Raw genomic sequence first — 20346 nt, 5'->3', positions numbered from 1 at the left:
ACTTTTGGCTAATGATAATCAACGTAAGTATTAAGCAAAGGAAGTTATCAATTGGGAGAAGATAGGGTTGATAGGATAGGTGCAAGACAAATGTTTGGGATTTAACTCTAGACAATTCACTTATAATGTTCAAGTGAGTCTCTCGAATTCACTTGGTTACTAGTTCAATTGATTAGAAGAAACTCCTCTCTCGATTAAGTCTCAACATCACAATATAAACTAAGTTAAGCTCAGTGAAGATATGCAAGAATTTGTAGTGGGTTAATCTTTGGGAGAATCTCTTTCGATTATTCTCCTAACTAGGTCTAAACAATAATTCAACTAGTCTCTTTTGATTACTAAGAAGAATCAATGAATTCAACCAACAAGATAATGCAAAACATCACAAATTATGCCTCTTTAAATTACATAAACATGTGAATATATATGCAACAATAAAAATACCCAAAACAATTCAATACATAAAACTAGAATTAATATCCACAAACAATTCTCAAAATACCAAATCCATCAATCCCTAAGGAAGAATTGCTCTATGGATATGGAGTAATTCATTATAATTAATTTTAAAGTAGAAAAAAACATAAAATAATCCAAATCCTTATCTTGAGTTGGGATTGAATGATGGAATCCTTGTGCTCTTCCTTTTCCAACTTCTTCTTAGCCTCCTTAGGTCTTAGATGTGTCAAAAGTCCTCAAAATACCATTTTTCTATGTATATATACCAAAAAATCATCTTTAGGACTGAAATAGGTGCTAAACAAGTAGTTCAAGTGGGACGTTAATGTCATATACAAAGTCAGTAAAATAATAGGATTTTGGACTTACATGTACAAGTCGGGATCGCTTACTAACAAACGATTTTTCATCATGACCATGTGTATGGACGTGCAAGTGTAGCTCACTTGGTGTTGGATCTCGACCCTTTTCAATAGCCTATACAAAAAACAAAGAACTTATCCTTTGATAAGGTGAAACAGTTTACTAATGGAGGTACTAAGAAGGTATACACCAGTACACATTTATTGAATGTCACGTAGGTTCTTGGTTTACCATTTGATAAGTGTAGCTGCAAAATCCAGTTTAGTTCTGTGCTTCCTATTTTATATTTGGACTTTTTGATTGAACTCAGCTTATGTTATGTGTAGGAATCAACTATTGGTGCAGCATTTTTCTCGCAAACAGTAGCAGTAAATGATGCTACTGTAAAATTTAAAATATGCGACACATCAGGCCAAGAGAGATACCACAGTCTTGCTCCAATGTATTAAAGAGGAGCTGGAGCTGCTATAATTGTTTATGATATCACAAATCAAGTAACTTTCTCACCTGATTCCAACTATTCACTATAATTACTCGATATTGCTCTGAAAATTTTTGCTAGCATGTGAACTTGTTAACTTAGTTTCTCAATTCTTTATTTATAGGCATCATTTGATAGAGCAAAAAGGTGGGTTCAGGAGCTTCAGGTGAAAAAGTGGCTTCAGGTGAAAAAGTAAGTTACTGCTCCTCCGTTCCACTCAACCTATTAAAAAGCTGAAATATGTGTACTGAATTCTAGTGATTACCCCTTACGAAGAAATACTTACAAGTCTCTTGCGATGTTCCCCAATGGTGACAGAGTCACCCGTGTGAGTCCTAATGGTGATGGCAGTCCCACCGCCACAACGATATTTTGTATTTATTTCTGATTTTTTGACACACTTAGGATCCTTCCATAGTTCCATCCAATTGTCCCACACATCTTTTGGAACAAAATCTGGTTGAACTATATCCTTATCTTTTCTTTTTTTTTGCATATAAAATCACAGTACCTTCTCGCTGCCTTACTTCCCCATAGGCGCTTCACTTCTCTGTCAATCAAAGCAGTCTCAAAAGCAGGACAAAACAGCGTGAAAGTTCAGCAACAATGTAGAGTTTTGTAGCACTTCACCTTGAAGAAATTGGAAACCACGCAGATCTCAAAACACCTAAATTTGATTTTAATAACCAAATATCACCAAAATTGGTATTAATCAAGAGTTCAACACAAAAGAAACCCCCAAATCAGATTTTACCAACAATAAATAGTAATAACAATACATATTTATGCACAAATGAGATATACCCAAAATATGTCAACCTCTACTTCATATTTAACTTCACATACTACAAAGAAAAAGGGGGAAGAGACGAAAGCTTGATTTATTTTACATCTACCAAAGCCCTAAAAATTTTAATGTAGAAAAATTGCTAATAAACAGATAAAGAAGCAGAGACATACCAGTATTTTAGAAAAGAGTTGATGTAGTAACGCATCTGGAAAAATTAATGGAAGATTAGAGGAGAAGAAGAAGAAGCAAATGGGGTGGTTTCTTAGTGTATTCTTGTGTGAGAAAGAAAGACCTTATTTTTTAGAAAGGGGCTGGTTTTTCACTAAAGCAGAACACTTATTTTGACGCAACTCTTTTTCCCTGAATACCTAGCGACAAAAACTTTCCGTAGCAACAAGGGTAAAGATACTCTCATTAATGAAAAATATTAGCGACATACACACTTCGTCGCTACATCCGTCGCTAATATGCAATAAATTTTGTCACCAAACTTTCCTCGCTTATTTTGTTGCTATAATGAGAGCGCCAATTTTTAGCGACGAAGTTTTCTTTTTGTCGCTAATTTGTCGCTATATTAGATAAAATTATTCTACTTACCTTTTTTGCGATAAAGCTCTATTTCCGTAGTTAATCCGTCGCTAAGTAGCGACGGAAACATATTTGTCGCAAAAATCCGTCGCTAAATCGAGTTTTTTTTGTAGTGGCATATTCTTTTGTAAAAGCATATACCGGAGCCATAAAGGTCGAGACCAGGAAGTCGGACCTTTTCAAAGTAAGGCAAAAAGATAACGAGATGCTAAGAGAGTTCGTATCTCGTTTCCAAATGGAACGAATGGATCTACCACCGGTCACGGACGATTGGGTCGTTCAAGCTTTCACCCAAGGATTGAACGAACGAAGCTCGATGGCTTCACGACAGTTGAAGTAGAACTTGATCGAGTACCCGGCTGTTACCTAGGCCGATGTGCATAATCGATATCAATCGAAGATTATAGTCGAAGACAACCAATTGGGTTTTGGGTCCGTTATTAAAAGGGGCACTGACCGAGAACTAAGGTCGAATAGGGACCAATATCGGCCGTATAACGGAGATCGTAGGGGTAACGAACCGGGGCGCACCCCCGTACGAGGTGAAAGGAGAAGTGATCGAGGCCAAGGGTCTCGAGGGCTGATGAACAAGAATGGGTTTGACAGGCATACCGGACCTAAGGAAGGACCGTGGTTATCATAATATAACTTCAACATTGATGCACCCGCCATCGTATCAGCTATCGGACGCATCAAAGATACTAAATGGCCTCGACCTCTGCAGTCCGATCCAGCCCAGAGAAATCTCAATCAAATGTGCAAGTATCATGGCACCCATGGCCACAGAACAGAAGACTGCAGGCAGTTGAGAGAGGAGGTAGCCCGATTATTCAATGATGGGGACCTTCGAGAGTTTTTAAGTGAACGGGCCAAGAACCATTTAAATAAAAGAGAGTTCAATAGACAAAACGAACAAGAAGAGCCACAACACATCATCCACATGATCATCGGAGGGATCGATGTCCCCCAGGGGTCGGTTCTTAAACGCACTAAGATGTCGGTTATAAGAGATAATAGATCTCGAACTCAGGGCTACATACCTAAAGGAACCTTGTCCTTTAGTGGCGAAGACACAGAAGGAATCATGTAATCCCATATCGATGCATTGGTAATATTTGTACTTATGAATAGATCTCAAGTTAAGCGTGTATTAATTGATCCAGGTAGTTCGTCCAACATCATTCGATCAAGGGTCGTAGAGCAACTCGGTCTACAGGACCAGGTCGTGCCCGCAACCCTGGTACTAAATGGATTCAATATGGCGTGTGAAACTACTAAGGACGAGATAATGTTGCTAGTAAACGTGGTCGGGACCATCCAAGAAACGAAGTTCCATGTGATCGAGGGCGACATGAGATATAATGCCATGTTCGGGAGGCCGTGGATCCACAACATGAGAACAGTACCCTCGACTCTTCACCGTGTTCTAAAATTCCCAACACTAGAGGGAATCAAAATGGTCTACGGGGAGCAACCAACCATAAAGGATATGTTTGCCATCAATGAAGTAATTCCGATATCATCACTATCATCGACAAAAGGGATCAGATTTGAAGGAGAAACGGGACACCAAATAGCAATCACAAACGTCAGCCTCGACCCAACTAGAGAAGCAAAAGATTGGCGAAGATGATGATTATGGGATCCCTCGATCCTTCATCTTCCCCGATGATTCCGACGCTACCAAATCAACGATCGAAGAGCTGGAGAAAATCACGCTAATCGAGCATCTGCCCGAGCGAAAGGTATACTTGGGCACATGGTTAAATCCCGAGCTCAGGAAAAAGCTTATTCAATTTCTTATATTTAACATGGACTGTTTCACTTGGTCCCATCTTGACATGACAGGGATCCCACCGGAAATAATCACTCATAGACTAAGCTTGGATCCGAAATTCCATCCAGTAAAGCAAAAGAGAAGGCCCCAACCTGAGGGCAAACATGCCTTCCTCTTTGGCGAACGCGGATAGACCTTCGTGATCGCAAAACTTTGCCTGACTCCCCTATGCAAACACGGTCGAACCCCCACGAACGCAGTCGAACCTCCGCAAACGCGATGACCAGCGACCCCCAGCCTTCGTGAAAACGACAACCTCTTCGCATAAGCAAAGCACAATAGTCCCTAGCCTAAATCCTTCATCGCGATTGTAAGACATGCTCCGCGATCGAGAAGCGCACTAGACACTAGCAAAAATCTGCAATCTCCAATATGCTTTGGGTGGTCCAAAACTCATTTGAGCTCCCCGCAACCCTGTCTAATCATATCAATAAGTCCACAAATACTACGAGGACCTGTCCAAAGCCTCCAAACACATACAGAACCATCACATCTAAGAATCAAAAGTCAAACCACATGTCGAACTCTTTTAAATTCATAGACTTCTAAACTTTCAAGCAAGCGTCCGATTCATACTTAGATACTTCGGATCTCAACCAAACTTTGCACACAAGTTTCATAAAACAACACAAACTATCCTCAGTCTCGGAATACCAACCGGAGTTTGATAACCTCAAAGTCAACTAGCGGTCAAACTTATGAACCCTACAATTCTTCAAATTGCCAACTATGAGCAAATAGAGTTTAAATCTTCTAGGAACCTCCAAAAATAAATCCAAACATACGCCTAAGTCCAGAATCATCATACGAACCTATTGAAATCTATAAATCACCTATCCGGAGTCGTTTACTCAAAAGTCAAACCTTAGTCAACTCTTACAACTTAATGCTTTCAAAATAAAACTAAGTATTCCAGCTTATTGCCGAACCTTTCTAGAACCAAACCAACCATTTCCACAAATTATAATATCAAACAGACATACGGAAAGCATCTAATAGGAAAACGGGGCTCTAATACTCAAACGACTGATCGGATCGTTACAAGACATAATGTTCCTTCAAGTTAAATTCAACGAGTAAAGATTAATGAGATTTTGGTGGAACTAAAGCAAAATCAACAATCTCAAGGAGAAAATAAACGACTACTTGGGCCCCACTATGTGTGCCAAACAGTTTAACTTAAAATTAGCTATATATGTCAAATCAATTGATTTTGTATTTGCAGGCCACAAGCAAATAAGAAAATCAAATATAAAGAAAATAAAAGATAATTCTTATTGATAAATATTTCTCCTATTCTCAAGTCTCGTTTTGATTGGTTTAAACTTAATACAGTGATAGAGAGAATTATAAAGTGAATTTTCAGATGGGATACAAAGTTAGAAAAGTCGTCATTTTTTGTAACGACCCGACTGATCGTTTTGAATATTTATACTTCGCTCGATTGTTTGAGGGCATGAGTAGCTCCGGATGATATACTTTGACTTGTGTGAATCGTCATTTTTGGTTTGCAGGTATTTCACAATCGAATTGGAAGAAAGAAATTCATTGTTGAAGCTTTAAATTGAGAGAGTTGACCAAGTTTGACTTTTTAGCATTTGACCTCAGATTAGAATTCTGATTATTCAATTAGCTTCGTTAGGTGATTTTGGACTTAGGAGCGCGTCCGGATTGTGATTTAGAGGTCCGTAGTGGAATTTGGCTTGAATTGGCGAAAGTTGGAAATTGAGCGATTTCGGTCGGTAGTGAAAAATTTGATATCGGGGTCGGAATAAAATTCCGAAAATTGAAGTAGGTTTGTAGTGTCATTTGTGACGTGCGTGTAAAATTTGAGGTCATTCGAACGTGGTTTGGTTGGTTTCAGCATCGATTGTCGAATTTGTAAGTTTAAAAGTTCTTAGGCTTGAATCTGAGGGTAAATTGGTATTTTGATGTTGTTTTGAGTGATTCGAAGGTTCGACTAAGTTCGTATGGTATTTTAGGATTGGTTGAGGTCCCGGGGGCCTCGGGTGTATTTCGGGGTGAGTTTTGAGCGAGTCCGGGCATTTCCGGAACTCAGGTATGGTTCTGGCGCTTGGAATTTCGCGGACTTCAGTAGAATTTCGCGGCCGCGCTTGGAATTTCGCGGATCGCATAATTCTGCCGCAGCCGCACTCCGGGGAAAGTTCTGCATATCCGCTGGTCTGACTTCGGAAGCCTATATCTTTTGATCTATAATGAATTTTGAGATGATTCAAAAATAAAAGTTGTAGCTTTTCGTGTCTAGTTTCGAGAAAGGTAAAGAAATTATCATTTGGACATCTGTAGAGAAAGTTATGGACAAATTACTAAAGCCTGACAGTGCAGCCCCAGAATTTCGCGGACCGCACTATTTTTTTCGCGCCCGCGGGACCTGGGGCACGACCGCGCTCAAAAATTTGCGGACCGCGAAGTGGGAGGCCGGAGGTGCACTTTATAAACGGGGTTTAGGGCATTATTTCACATTTTGGTCCTAGGAAGCTCGGTTTGTGGTAATTTTTCGTGAGTTTTTCAAGAAATTCATCGGGGTAAGTGATTCTAACTCGAATTTGGTTAATATACATGAATATATCAATAATTTCATCATCTGATTAGTACTTTGAGGTGAAAATTTGGGAAAATTTGTAAAAATTTCATAAAATAAATTTTTGGGATTTGAATGTCGATTCGAAGTCGGATTTGAGTGAAACTAGTATCGTTGGACTCGTGAGTGAATGGGTGTTCGTAATTTGTGACTTTTATCCGATTCTGAGTCGTCGGCCGGGATTGAGCCTATTTCAGATTTTGGGCTAATTTGATAGTTTTTCTTGTGAAATTTATTCCATTAGCGTATATTGATGGTATTGTACTGATTGTAAATAGATTCGGAGCATTTGGAGGCCGAGTCGAGAGGCAAGAACATTTTGGGGTAGAGATTTGGCCGGTTTGAGGTAAGTAACGATTTTAAATCTAGTAGTGAGGGTATGAAACCCCGGATTTTGTATCATTCTACTATATTGAGGTGCGCACATGCTAGGTGACGGACGTGTGGGCGTGCACTGTTGGGGATTGTGACTTGGTCTGTCCCGTAGTAACTGTAAAGTTGCGTATTTTGTTGAAACTATATGATACTTATATGTTTTAGAAAGAGTTTTTGTAAATTGGGTTGAATGCCATGATTTGGCCTTGTGCCAGTGCTGTTTGGACCCTTAGGGGCCTTTTCTTGCTATCCTATAGCTGTTTTCGATTTAAAATCTATACTCAGTCATGGTTATACCTGTTTACTGCATAACTAAGTTTTTCTTACTCTATGTTGATGTGTATAAATGTTGTTTTGGGCTGAGTACCCTATTTTTACTGAAATGCCCGAGTGGCTTGAGAGGTTTATGACTGAGTGAGACCGAGGGCCTGATATGTGGGGATATTTATGGGATCGGGTTACACGCCGCAGCATGTTTGATATAGGCCGAGGGCCTAAGTGATTTATGCCATGATTTGGCTTGATATAGCGCTTGGGCTGAAGGAGCCCCTCCGGAGTCTGTACACACCCCCAGTGAGCGCAGGTACCTATTGAGTGCGAGTGCCGAGTGCTGAGTGACTGGGAGGCATGGGTGATTGTGAGGTATGCCCGAGTGGTATGAGTGATTGTGAGGTATGTCCGAGTGGCATGAGTGATTGTGAGGTATGCCCGAGAGGCATGAGTGATTGTGAGGTATGCCCGAGGGGCTGTTTATGATTTCATCATTTTTGCTCACCTTGCATTGAGCCTTGTTTGAAAACTGTTGAAAAATATCTTTAAATGATTTTAATGGAACTGGGTTTAAATGAGATGTTTTGATTCAAACCCTAATTTTAAAAGTATGTGGTATTTTATTGAGATTTCATGATATGAACTTTATATGCTTATTGCTCGTCACTACTGCTCAATCTTTATTTATTGTTGTTACTTACTGAGTTGGCGTACTCACGTTACTCCCTGCACCTTGTGTGCAGATTCAGGCGTATTTGGACACGATAGCGGCTGTTGACTATTCCGGTTGCAGATTTTTCTCGGGGATAGCAAGGTAGGTGTCTGGCGATCGCAACCCTGCTCTTCTCCCTCTTATCTTCCTTTAGTTGTATTTAGCTATTTTTCAGGCTGAGTTAGTTTTGATATTGTTAGACAGATTGTAGTAGATGCTCATGACTAGTGACACCCCGATGTCAGACTTTTCTTTTCCGCACTTTTGTTTTGATTTGAACTCCTTTACCAAGGTTTTTTTTTAATGCTAAATAGCCTTGAAATTATCTTTGAAATGAAGATATCAATTTGTTTTGGAATGAGTCGGCTTGCCTAATTCCACGACATGCGCCATCACGACAGGTTAAGTTTTTGGGTCGTGACATTTTTATAATAAATTTTTTCATGATCGTTAATTCCCTAATATCTCGCATGCACGTTATCCCCATTACTCTATTGTTTTCGCATATTATGTTTGAGGAATTTGTAATTGCTCTATATTTAACTATGAATCCCTTCTTATTGACTCTTTAGCGAAACTATAATATCAATAATTACGGTATCAACGATTTCGACTCAACTAATCTCGAATTCATTCTCCAAATGACCTTCCAATCCATTGGTCATTTCTATGCGTGCAGTTTGGCATCGTCTGTCACGCTTCTATGTTTAATTTATTCATGTCTAGGCCCACTTTTTACTAATACACGGTTACTTTTTTTTATTTTTTATTTTTTTTTTATTTGGTTTATTTTTTCAAAATCTCCGAGTTTGATAGATTGAAATTTATGTTTACCTTTTGTTTTCGTAAAATTTTAAATAATTAAACCAAATATCTATACTAAAACTAATAAAAAATGGATGATGCAACTTATAGTCAATGAGTTCAATTGGTCCCATTATTTTTGACATGGAATATAAATTTTTATGTAAAAAAATTTGCTAAAATTATTTTAAAAATTAATTGTGAACCTCTAATTTTAGAAGTGTAATTGCTTCATGGTGAAAACCTAAAAAGGGTGTTTGACTAAGTTTATAAGTTGCTCAAATTAGCTTATAAATACTTTTTGGCTTAACTGGGCGTTTGGTAAACCCTTAAAACGCTTATAAGTAAAGTGCTTAGAAGCCAAAATCAACCAAAAGCAATTTATAATTTTCCAGCTTATAAGCAATTTTGATTTAATCATTTTTTTTTATTTTATCTCTAATACTCCCTCCGTTTCAATTTATGTGAACCCATTTGATTGGGCACGAAGTTTAAGAAAAGAGAGAAGACTTTTGAACTTGTGGTGTAAAATGAGTCACATATATTTTGTGTGGCTATAAATTATTGTATAAAGGTAAATTATTTTCAAATAAGGAAAAAAGGTCATTTTTTTTGCACGAACTAAAAAAGAAATAAGTTCAAATAAATTAAAATAGATAGATATTATTTTATAATCCCGAACTACTAAAACGCCTAACTAATAATTTCCTTGACTTCACTTCGCCATATTTTTCGGGGCTTCTTTCCCAAACATCAAGAACTATAGGAAGTTCCTCACTATTAAAATCAATCAAATTGATTTGAGTTATGGAATTCTTTGTTTTATTAATAGGCCTTCTTCATGTCTTTGAAAACGTGGTTGTTTTATAGTAGTGTTTAAACTTCTCTTATGTTTTGTAATAAAATATGAACCCAATTATTTATCTTTATATGCATTGTGTTCGTAATGAAAGACGTGCTGTAATAATCATCTCCCAGTGTATTTTAGCTTATTGTTCTATTAAATATAAAGTAAATATTTATTGAAAATAATCTTATTTAATCATTTTTAACCATATGTAAATTCATAAATCAATGTACTTGTATCAACTTCGAATTCAAAATCTTGTATAATTATTTTTATTAGTCAGGGTAATTAAGTCATTACAATATAAGAAAATACTTATCAATATTTTTTTTCTAAATATTTCAACTGTTTATTATTAATTTCAGCCGTTATATTCAAACACGTAATTGCTTATTTATTTAATCATTTTCAACATATAAAAGTATTTTTCGGTACTTGATTTTATTAGCTACTTTAAATCAGCTAAACCAATCGGGCTTTAAATATTAAATCCATCAAATATATTATAGATATACATCTTTGTAATAATGCATCTATTTTCTTAAAATCCAATACACTTATGGATAGAAGCACTTTATCTCTAAATCGGGACAATCTATATCGATCGTGCCAAAAGCATAAAACGAACATCGAATAAGAAAAAAAGAATTTCTCCCGCAATTTACTTTTGACTTTGCACTCCTTTTAGGAAAAGAAAATGAAGTATATATTTTACCATTTACCCATAATAATGATAATATTTCCAAAAATTTTGGGAAATAAGTAATTAATGTTAAGGGTAAAATAAGAAAAAAAGGATTATCTTTCTCTTAATTTAGTATAGACAAGTAAAAGTAAAAATATATTTTTAGTATAGTGAACAAGTAAAAGGTAGTGGAACAAGTATCTATCTGCATCGGGGAGAAATTCAAAAATAGTCAGACTTATAAGTGGTAATTAAAAAATAGTCATAGTTTCAAAAGTAATCGAAATTTAGCCATTTTTCATATAAAGATAAATCTAAACGAAAACATTGTTCAAAATCCAGAAAATATTCCAGCATAATGTATTGGAGTTCCAGTATAATATACCGGTCCAGTATAATATGATGGAAATTCATACACAGGTGCTCTAATCTCCAGTATATTATGCTGGAACTTTTCGCGTGCTAGAGTTTTAGCATTTTGTTGGAAATTCATACACAAATGAACCAATCTCCAGTATATTATGCTAGACCGATCTGTATTATAGTAAAATAATAGTTATTTTTTAATAATATTATAAATACTGACTATTTTTGAATTACATGTCTGAAAATTGGTAGTCGCCCTATTTTTACATCTGCGTAGTGCTAGTTCTTAAGGCTGATAAATCCAGCTAGGACCCATGTATTCCTTTGGCCCCAAGGAAAAAAACACAGTGTTGATATCGTAATAAACACGAAATTCAGGGGTATTCTACCAATGACATAAGACGTTGTACTCTAAACAAGGCGCGAAGGCGTGTCAAAAGGGGGAAGACACGTCGGCAGAGTTTGTTTCTGTGTAAGATTCACTACCCAAAAACGGAACTCTCAATATAAACAGATTTCCATTTAAGAAACTGATCACTTTCTCATTACTTAGCCCTAGCTGTGTTTTTTTCTAACAGTCAATTCAATGGAGTCTCCGCCGTCACTTTCTCTATACATCTCCCAGAATTCAAAGTAACACTCACTTACTGTCTTTCTATTCGTTTTCTTATCTGGGTTTTTACAGTTTGATTTGTGGAAAAAGAATTTTATGAGTGAAACGCATTACCCATTTGATGATTTCTTTTTGGGTTTTATATTTGTGATTCTGATGATGTTAATCATGCATATAAAAAAAGAGGATTCCAATAAACACAGACAGAGTCAATTAATCTTTTTTTTTTCTTTTTTCTTTTATCTTTGTTTATGTTGTTCGTTTTGATTCTGATAATGTTCATACATAGAAAAAGAGAATTCTTAGTAAAACACAGACTATCTGTCATTTTTTGTTTTCTCTTTATGTGGTCTTCTTGATTCTGAAAATGTTGATACAAAGAAAAATTCATAAATTTGAGTAAAATACAGACCCATTTGATCATGTCTTTTTTTGTTTTTTTAATCTTTGATTTTCTTTGTGTGGGTCTTTAATGTTGATTTTCTAATGATTTTAATACACATGAGAAAGAGTATCTTTCACCAGAATTCCGAGTATAACAGTTAACACAAACCCATGGGATGTTTTTTTAAGTACTTTTCTACTTTCTTTATGTTAAATTTATTTTTTATTCTGATGGTGTTTCATCTTAAAACACATACACATTTTATGTTTTTCTGTTATTTTTTTACCTTTTTTATCTGGGTATGTGTGAATTGGATGGTACTAATGCATAGGAAAAGAGTGTTTCACCTTTCCTCATTTGATGTTTTTCTTCTATTTTTGGTTTCTTTTGTGATTCTGATGGTATTTATGCACACACAGACTTCTGATGTTTTTCATTTAATTTTTTTTTTTTGTGTGATTCTGATAATAATGCACATCAAAGAGAGTCTTTCACCTGAACTAAAAGCAAACCAGACCCACTTGATGTTACTCTTTTTTAAGTATTTTTGTTTTCTGTATGTGGGTCTGATGTAATTATTAGCACAGGGGAAAAGAGTGTTTCTCCAGAGCTTTCAGTAAAACACAGACCCTTTTGATTTTCATTTCATTTTTTTTTTGTTTTCATCGTTTATGTCTGTGTGATTCTGATAGTTTTAATGCACAGAAAAAGAGTGTTTCCCTGAATTCTAAGTGAAACACATATCTATTTGATTTTATTTCTTTTTATTTTTTATTTTGTTTTCGTTGTGTGTCTGTTTGATTTTGTTGAAATTAATGCACAGGAAAAGAGTGTTTCCTAGTGGGAGTTCAATCGATGGGCAGATGGTGGATGTCTCGCCCTCTATCAGTTGGAGTTCAAAATCAGAGTCTGTTAATCAAAAGGAGGTATAAATTTCTGTTCTTTGGTTCCTTCTTAAAGCTTTGGCTTTGGCATATGATTTCTTGATCACAATAAAAAGTTTGATTATATAGTGCAAAAGTCATGTGTCTCTTCTTGGAAATCCTGAAGTCAAGTTGAGTTTGATGAAGTTGTGGGAGAGAAAATCTTGATGCTGTTGGTTTTCACTTAGCATTTCCTTTAAACAGGGAAATATGCACACAACCTAGCAAAGGAAAGCCAACTTGTTGTACCTTTGCAAGAGTTTGAGAAAATTCAAAACATTAATAGATGTTTTGATTTGAATCTTTATTGTTTGTTTTTCTAGAGGTTATAGATTTCAGGGGTAAGCACTTTATTGTAGGACATGGTACTAATGCTGATGAATCGTGTTCATTTTGTAGTTTATTCACCGTGAAATAATAGATGTTGACATGGAAGGAGGTCATAGTGATGCAATGTTTATTGATGGGAATACTGAATCTAGTAGCAAAGGAAAGGTAACTAGAATTGCCAGTAGTTATTACAAGGATCTTGGCAAAGTACTGGCTACCTCTATGTTTTATGTGTGTTCTGTTCGGGGGCTAATTTGTAGATTCTCATCTTTCGCAGGAAATTTTGCTCGAACTTTCCCTTGGTCATGGTGGTTCAGCAGATAGTGGATCAGTAGATCAAGTTCAGTCTTCGAAGAAGCACTGCCCTTCAGAATCAGATGGTCTAATCATTGGAGATGATTTTGGCGCTGACCTATATTATGGAGATGATGTGCATACAGACATGTATTTTGATGACCCAGCGCTTACGGAGTATGCCATTATGCAATCACATTTTGATCATATGGATATTCCACCTGGTGTTGAGGTTCCAATCCCGTGGATGTCCGGTCCTGCTGAAGCTAAAATGGCGCCAACCGCTACAACCACATGGTCCACATCATCCGCTTCGAAAGCTATGAGTTTTCCTTTTGGAAAAGAAGCCCCTAAGGTACTAAGGCACCAGTCCACTTCATGGTATGGCTCAACTCCTGTTAGTCAGCCTACGCCATTTGAGCTATCTTCCTCGTCTCTGGGACCTGCTTTTTGCAAGAGTAGACTTTCTGCCAAAGGAAAGTTACAAGAGACAAGTTGTAAAGAACAAAGTGGTTCTACAAACCTAACACTTGGGGCAGGAAAATCTTTTAATGCTCAAGGATCTTCTTTTAAAAGGAAGTTTCGTTTTTTCGAGGGAACTGCCTCTGACAGTTGGCATACTCAATCTATACCTGGTGTATCTCATTTCCCTGAAGTTCAATTTGTACCTCCACAAATGCCTGGTTGGACAAATTTACCCTTTAATATGACAACTGCTCCAGCTTCTTCAGGGTCTATGCTCGCACCAGGTGGTATGAACTCTCTCCCTATGCAACAGGTGCATCCGGCATATATGCTCCCAAAAGGTGGTCTGAACTCTCTCCCTCTGCAACAGGTTCATCCGGGGGTTATTTTCACAACAGATGCTATGAACTATTTCCCTCAGCAACAGATTTATTCGGGATCTGTTCTCGCACCAGGTCCTACGTACTATTTCCCTCAGGAAATGGATCATACACTCTGGACTCAGGGTCTGCACGAGAGTGTAACTACTACAGAGAGTTCATCAATTCAGTCTGGATCAGTTTCTAGTGAGGGACAGCGTAGAGATTTAGGTGAAAGTCTGAAGAATTTCCGTCTCTTCAAAAAATTTGATACTGTTCAAGATCATTCGGACCATTTCTTTTCTGGACTTGCATCCCTTGACAACCAGGTTGGCATAACTGAAAACATGTGGTTAATAATTTTGATTACTTGTGCTTCATCTTATTACTAAATATTTGTCACTTTGCTGTAGGCCTCTAAGAGTTGCGCCAAGAGAATACAGGAGGAATGGAAGATACTGGAGAAAGATCTGCCTGGTAATATGAGCAATTATTTTGTCTTCCATAGCATTTCTACCTGGTCTGTGATGATTGTTTTTATCATCAAGCCATTGAATTACATGCTCATAAATTTGTCTAAGTAATTATTTTTTGAGGAGCTCAGCAATAATGTGAATTAGAGATAAAAAAAAAAACTTGCCTGGTGTATATTTTTTGTAATGACACTCACTTGAGCGCCTTTTCATGAGCAGATACCATATTTGTCCGGGTGTATGAAACAAGAATGGATCTGTTGAGGGCAGTGATTATTGGAGCTGATGGAACTCCGTACCATGATGGCCTTTTCTTCTTTGATGTTTTCTTCCCTAGCAACTATCCCAATGCTCCACCAGTATGTGTCTACCTATCAAGATGTCTTATTTTATCTGTGAAAATGTTATAATTTTCCCTTTTTCTACATAAAGTCTAACGCTTTCCTAACTATTGTTTCCAGCATGTACACTATCATTCTTTTGGTCTTCGTATCAATCCGAACTTGTATGAATGTGGAAAAGTGTGCCTGAGCCTTCTCAACACATGGGGCGGTAGAGCGAAGGAGAAATGGATCCCTGGTGAATCAACTATGCTACAAGTTTTGGTTTCCATACAAGGGCTAATTTTGAATGCAAAGCCCTATTTCAATGAGCCTGGATATGCAAAGATGAGTGGATCAGCCATGGGGGAAAATTGCTCAGTACAATATAATGAGAGCATTTTCATTTTACATCTCAAAACAATGGTTTACTGTATGAGGCGACCACCACAGGTATATGTTTGTTCATGACCATCTATTACTATATAAGCTTTTCAATTATGCTTTATGACATTATTTTCTTGGAGTTAATTTTAAATACGATTACTGAACTTTGTCAGCTATAACAGTAAAGTGACTGAGTTTTAGTCACTAAAAAGGTAAAAGTACAAAATTATTTTGTCACATTAAGCAAACTGGGTTTTATTCACTATGACAATAAAGTCAAGACTTTACCACTATAACGACTACTTACCAATCAAGGTGTAGTTATAATGGGTAAAGCTCAGTGACCACGCAACTTGATTTTCTTGATAAAATACTAGTTGTCTTGTGGCTTTGGTCTTAAATCAACTACTCTCTCTTGCTGCAGCATTTTGAGGATTTTGTTGTAGGGCATTACTTTCAAAGTTGTCATGATATTCTTGTGGCATGTAAAGCATATATGGATGGTGCTCAAGTAGGTAGCCTTGTTAGAGGATGTGTTCTGGATGCTGTTGAAGGTGACAAAAAAAGTTGCTCACAGGGTTTTAAGGCCATGTTGGCTGGATTCACCCAGACACTTGTAGATGCATTTACAAATATTGGCGCAAAGGATTGTGACAAATTTCTTCCCTTGGCACAAAAGGCGTCAACTGGAGTAGCGCCACCAGTTAACATAGAGAGCTGCTGACCATATATAGACTGAAGATATTAGTAGAGGTGCGCGTAAACTAGCCTGGACACCACAATTAAAAAAGTAAACATTGTTATACCTAATGTTGACAAACTAGTTTTGAACTTGCATCATGCAGCCGAGTCTCCATGTTTTTTGGTGATATTTTGTATATGGCTGTTATGACAGTTTATACAACTAATCGATCAAATTACTTTTTTGTTTAGCTTTAGCTCATGATTGTTGCTACAATTTTGTAGCGTACTCAAGTCTCAACCGTTCTTTCTTTTTTTTCTGGCTTTGTCTATAGACATTAAATATAAAATGGAAAAGGTCTAAATATTCCCTTGAAGTATGTGAAATTAAGCGAATTTGTTCATCGTTGATACATTGGCTCAAACATGTCCCTGCCGTCCAATATTTTCTCCAAATATGCCTTTATTTTAAACGGCGTCATATGGAGGATAGATGTACGCAATAAAGTGAAAGGTTGTAATAATAAACTACCTATCAAATCGATTGATTTCCTTCAAAAAAGAGAAATAAATTGTAGAAAACTTAAACCATTTTGTTCGAAGAGAAACCTATATAGTTCTCTTGTATTGTATTTTGTTTTTATGCTTTACTTTTTGCTATTGAGTTGAGATTTGACATACTTGATTGATATAGTTGATTTAATTATTGCCTATAGTGGCTAGGCTTGTCTATTGTATTAGTTTTTATTGTTATGATGTTGAAAATGGCTAGTTAGTGGTATTTTGAGGCATATGAGGCCGTTGAGACATTTATTGATATATGTTTTCCAACAAAATAGTTTAGCTTTTTCTATACTTTGCTTCTCTTTGTTCGTGTTTGAGACTTACAGGCGGAAATCAATTGATTTGAGGAGGATTTTATCATTACAAATTTATAGTACATTGTCATGAATCAAACGAGATAACTCAATAACGTAAAAGTTTAAGAACTTTAATGAGCCAAATATGCCCTCAAAGTATTCACGTGAGACCAAATATACCTTCAAAGTATGCGCGTGAGATCAAATATATCTTTTATATGGCGCCACTTAAAATAAAGTCATATTTGGAGCAAGTATTGGACACAGGGCATGTATATGCCAAAGTATTAATGATGAACAAATTTGCTCAATTACGTATAGTTCAAAGGCGTACTTTGACCAATTCGAATATAAAATTCGTCAAACTCTAGTGTCTCCATTTGGTTAGGAACATAATCATATTGAAAATATCTTATCTAATTTGTTTTTTTGAAAAATATTTCAACTCACTAACCATATACGGAAAGACATTTTTGTGCCTTCGTGGTACTAAATCCACTATAAATTTGTGTAAGTTTGCCTTTAGTTAATTAATTAAAGTTATTTTATAGGGAATAATAATATTTCTATAACACGTGTTAGCATTGAGGGGTCGTTTGGTAGGAGGTATTAGAAAAAATAATGCAAGCATTAGCTTTGTGCATTACTAATACCTTGTTTGGTATATTTTTTCAACCTATGTATAACTAATACTTGCATTAGTTATACATCATACTTGATATTAGCCTATGTATAAGTAATGCATAGAAAACCATGACATTAGTAATACCAAGGCTATTAATGCATGCATTAGTATGGTTAAAGACAAAATTGTTCTTAAAGTCCCTTAAAGCTAGAGAATATGGAGGGCATTTTTGTAAACAATTATTTTTCTTAAAAATTATGCAATGCATTATAATTTTTAATACACCACACCAAATAGTTTATAAGAGATAATATCTGCATAACTAATGCTAGCATTACTAACTCATGCATTACTAATCACTGCATTACTAATACACTGTATTCTGCACTATTCTCGTCCATTCATATCTGATTACACATGAAATTTATGAAATAGATTGACTTTGAAAATAATATGATTTAAAATATGCATGGGAACTTTTTTTAACAATAAATTATTTTATTAAAGTAAAATAAAAATTTAAAATTAGATTATTTTTTAAATATAAAAAAAAGTTTGAAATTGACTAAAAAGGAAGTACGCCAAGTTTTTAAAAAAGGCTTAATGTATACTTATTAGTTACTAGTGAGTTATGCCCGAGCTTAGCCCGGGCCCAACGGCTGGACGAAGCTTCACGTCAGCAGATTCATGAATATTTTTATTTCATGTCGAAATTATCAAAATGAATAGCAGAAGCAGCAACTACACCTAAAAAAGGAAAGTGCATAATGTGTTTCAAATAAATACATTTCTGTAGCTACAAATCAATGTCATTATAGAAAGTTTAAAGGTAAATTATCTATAAATATTAAAAAGTCATTTTTTTAAAACATAATAAAAAGGAAAGAGTATGATGGACGAATTTCTTGAGGCAGATATTGTTGGGTGTTGTGACGGAGAATCCACACTGAACACATCTAAAGTTGAATCTCTTTTGCACTTTCAGTACTACATTTGATTTCCATTCTGCACAAAAGCTTACTGTAAAAATAAAATAAAAAACAAAAAAGTTATATATTTAGGGTAACGAATTTAGACATAAATTATTTACCAGAAGGTTAATCAAGCTTGAGCAGGGCAGAGTCACAAGCTACATGTACATGGGCTGCTCCCCATGTAAACATTTGAAAGAGTTGGTCTTTAGAATATGCAATGAAATCAGTAGACAGAACGACGAACTACGATATATACTACGATGACATAAATCGTAACAATTACAATTCCTAGTTAATCCTTGGCAAGAGTGCTTTAGATTTTCAATTCCTCTAAAACTAAGCTATCTATAAGTATAGTACTTATGCATAATTGTGATATTACAAACAGATGAAAATTATGTTCATAGCCAGGCATCGCATGTTGGATGGTAAGTAGTTTCCTATGATGCAATATGTTAAATCGTCAGTTTATTTTTTTCCCGAATAGAAGAGGACACAGAAGTGGCATATTCCAAGAATATCCATTCAGTCAGGTTACCATTTGGTTTTTACATTCAAATATAGCTGCAAAATGTAGTCCGATGAGATCAAAATTCACCAGGTATAAGACTTGCAAATCTAATGACTTCCAAATAGATATTTTCATATTTGCACATGCAACAACATAATCACGATATGAGAGGATCAAATCCATTTAAACAGTCAGCTTTAGCCTAAGAGATTCGTTAGATAAGAATGTTCACCAGAAACAAAGTTTGCGATACAGATTCAAACTTCAACGAGAATGTCTATAAGTAAATCAAAAGAGAAAGAAAGATTTTCTTACATTGTATAACTCCAGATTAGTATCTTTTTTCTGGAAATATGGTTAACCAGAAATTATTATATTCGCGATATAAGCGATATTTTTGTTTGTTTGTTAACTTACTGGATAATAAACATCCTATTTAGACATGTATAAATGTTAATTACTTTCCACTTACAAAGATATTTTTCTCTTGACTATCTACCTATCTACTTTAGTTTCTTCCTTCCTAACTAACTTCGGGTTCAATGATGTCGAGAGTGCGGACATCGGGATCACCTCATCGACCGCGAATATTTCTTTTGCGGCCGGATGTTCTCCATAAACTGTCTTAATCTCTCCTGGTGTGGGGAACTTCAATGCCTGGTGTAGTGTCTAAGGTATTGCCCTCAAGTTGTGAATCCAAAGCCTTCCGAATATAGCGTTATACCTCATATCCCTTTAAATGACGTAGAACTTTGTTTCATGAATGGTTTCAGCGGTGTTTACTGGCAGGGTTATCTCCCCTTTAGTAGTTTCACATGCCATGTTGAATCCTTTTAAGACCCGGACTGCAGGCACAATTTGGTCTTGTAGAACCAGCTGCTCTACGACCCTCGATCTGATGATATTGGCCAAGCTACCTAGATCAATAAACACACGCTTAACTCGAGATTTATTTATGAGTACAGAA

General features: G+C 36.0%; 1 protein-coding gene and 1 long non-coding RNA gene across 3 annotated transcripts; one reads left to right on the top strand and one right to left on the bottom strand.

Moving 5' to 3' along the window:
* Positions 1–441: 441 nt before the first annotated feature.
* On the bottom strand, positions 442–2513 carry LOC107821992 (uncharacterized). Its single transcript, XR_001656276.2, has 4 exons — positions 2264–2513; positions 1590–1970; positions 829–936; positions 442–711 (listed from the first exon to the last, which is right to left on the bottom strand). It is a non-coding gene; the product is annotated as an uncharacterized LOC107821992 (long non-coding RNA).
* Positions 2514–11630: 9117 nt separating this feature from the next.
* Positions 11631–16666, top strand: LOC107821991 (uncharacterized). Of its 2 annotated transcripts, none has more exons than XM_016648486.2 (8): positions 11631–11812; positions 13001–13103; positions 13500–13595; positions 13708–14877; positions 14962–15025; positions 15241–15380; positions 15483–15794; positions 16153–16666. In XM_016648486.2, exons 1-8 carry the CDS (start codon positions 11766–11768, stop codon positions 16450–16452), a joined length of 2232 nt encoding a protein of 743 aa, XP_016503972.1. In that variant the 5' UTR covers positions 11631–11765; the 3' UTR covers positions 16453–16666. The 2 variants fall into 2 exon arrangements, with proteins under 2 accessions (XP_016503972.1, XP_016503973.1); XM_016648487.2 differs by lacking the exon at positions 11631–11812 and adding an exon at positions 12763–12793.
* The last annotated feature ends 3680 nt before the right edge of the window (positions 16667–20346 follow it).

Source organism: Nicotiana tabacum, chromosome 21 (assembly GCF_000715075.1).
Source record: "Nicotiana tabacum cultivar K326 chromosome 21, ASM71507v2, whole genome shotgun sequence".
Classification (NCBI taxonomy): Eukaryota; Viridiplantae; Streptophyta; class Magnoliopsida; order Solanales; family Solanaceae; genus Nicotiana; species Nicotiana tabacum.
Note: the sequence above shows the minus strand (reverse complement) of the source record. Positions and strands in the feature narration are given on the sequence as shown.

Bases quoted from the DNA above. Each gene is read 5' to 3' on its own strand.
- LOC107821991 (XM_016648486.2), top strand. From the start codon at position 11,766: ATGGAGTCTCCGCCGTCACTTTCTCTATACATCTCCCAGAATTCAAA. The intron at 14,878-14,961 runs GTTGGCATAACT...ACTTTGCTGTAG, and splicing joins TTGCATCCCTTGACAACCAG to GCCTCTAAGAGTTGCGCCAA. The intron at 15,795-16,152 runs GTATATGTTTGT...CTCTTGCTGCAG, and splicing joins GTATGAGGCGACCACCACAG to CATTTTGAGGATTTTGTTGT.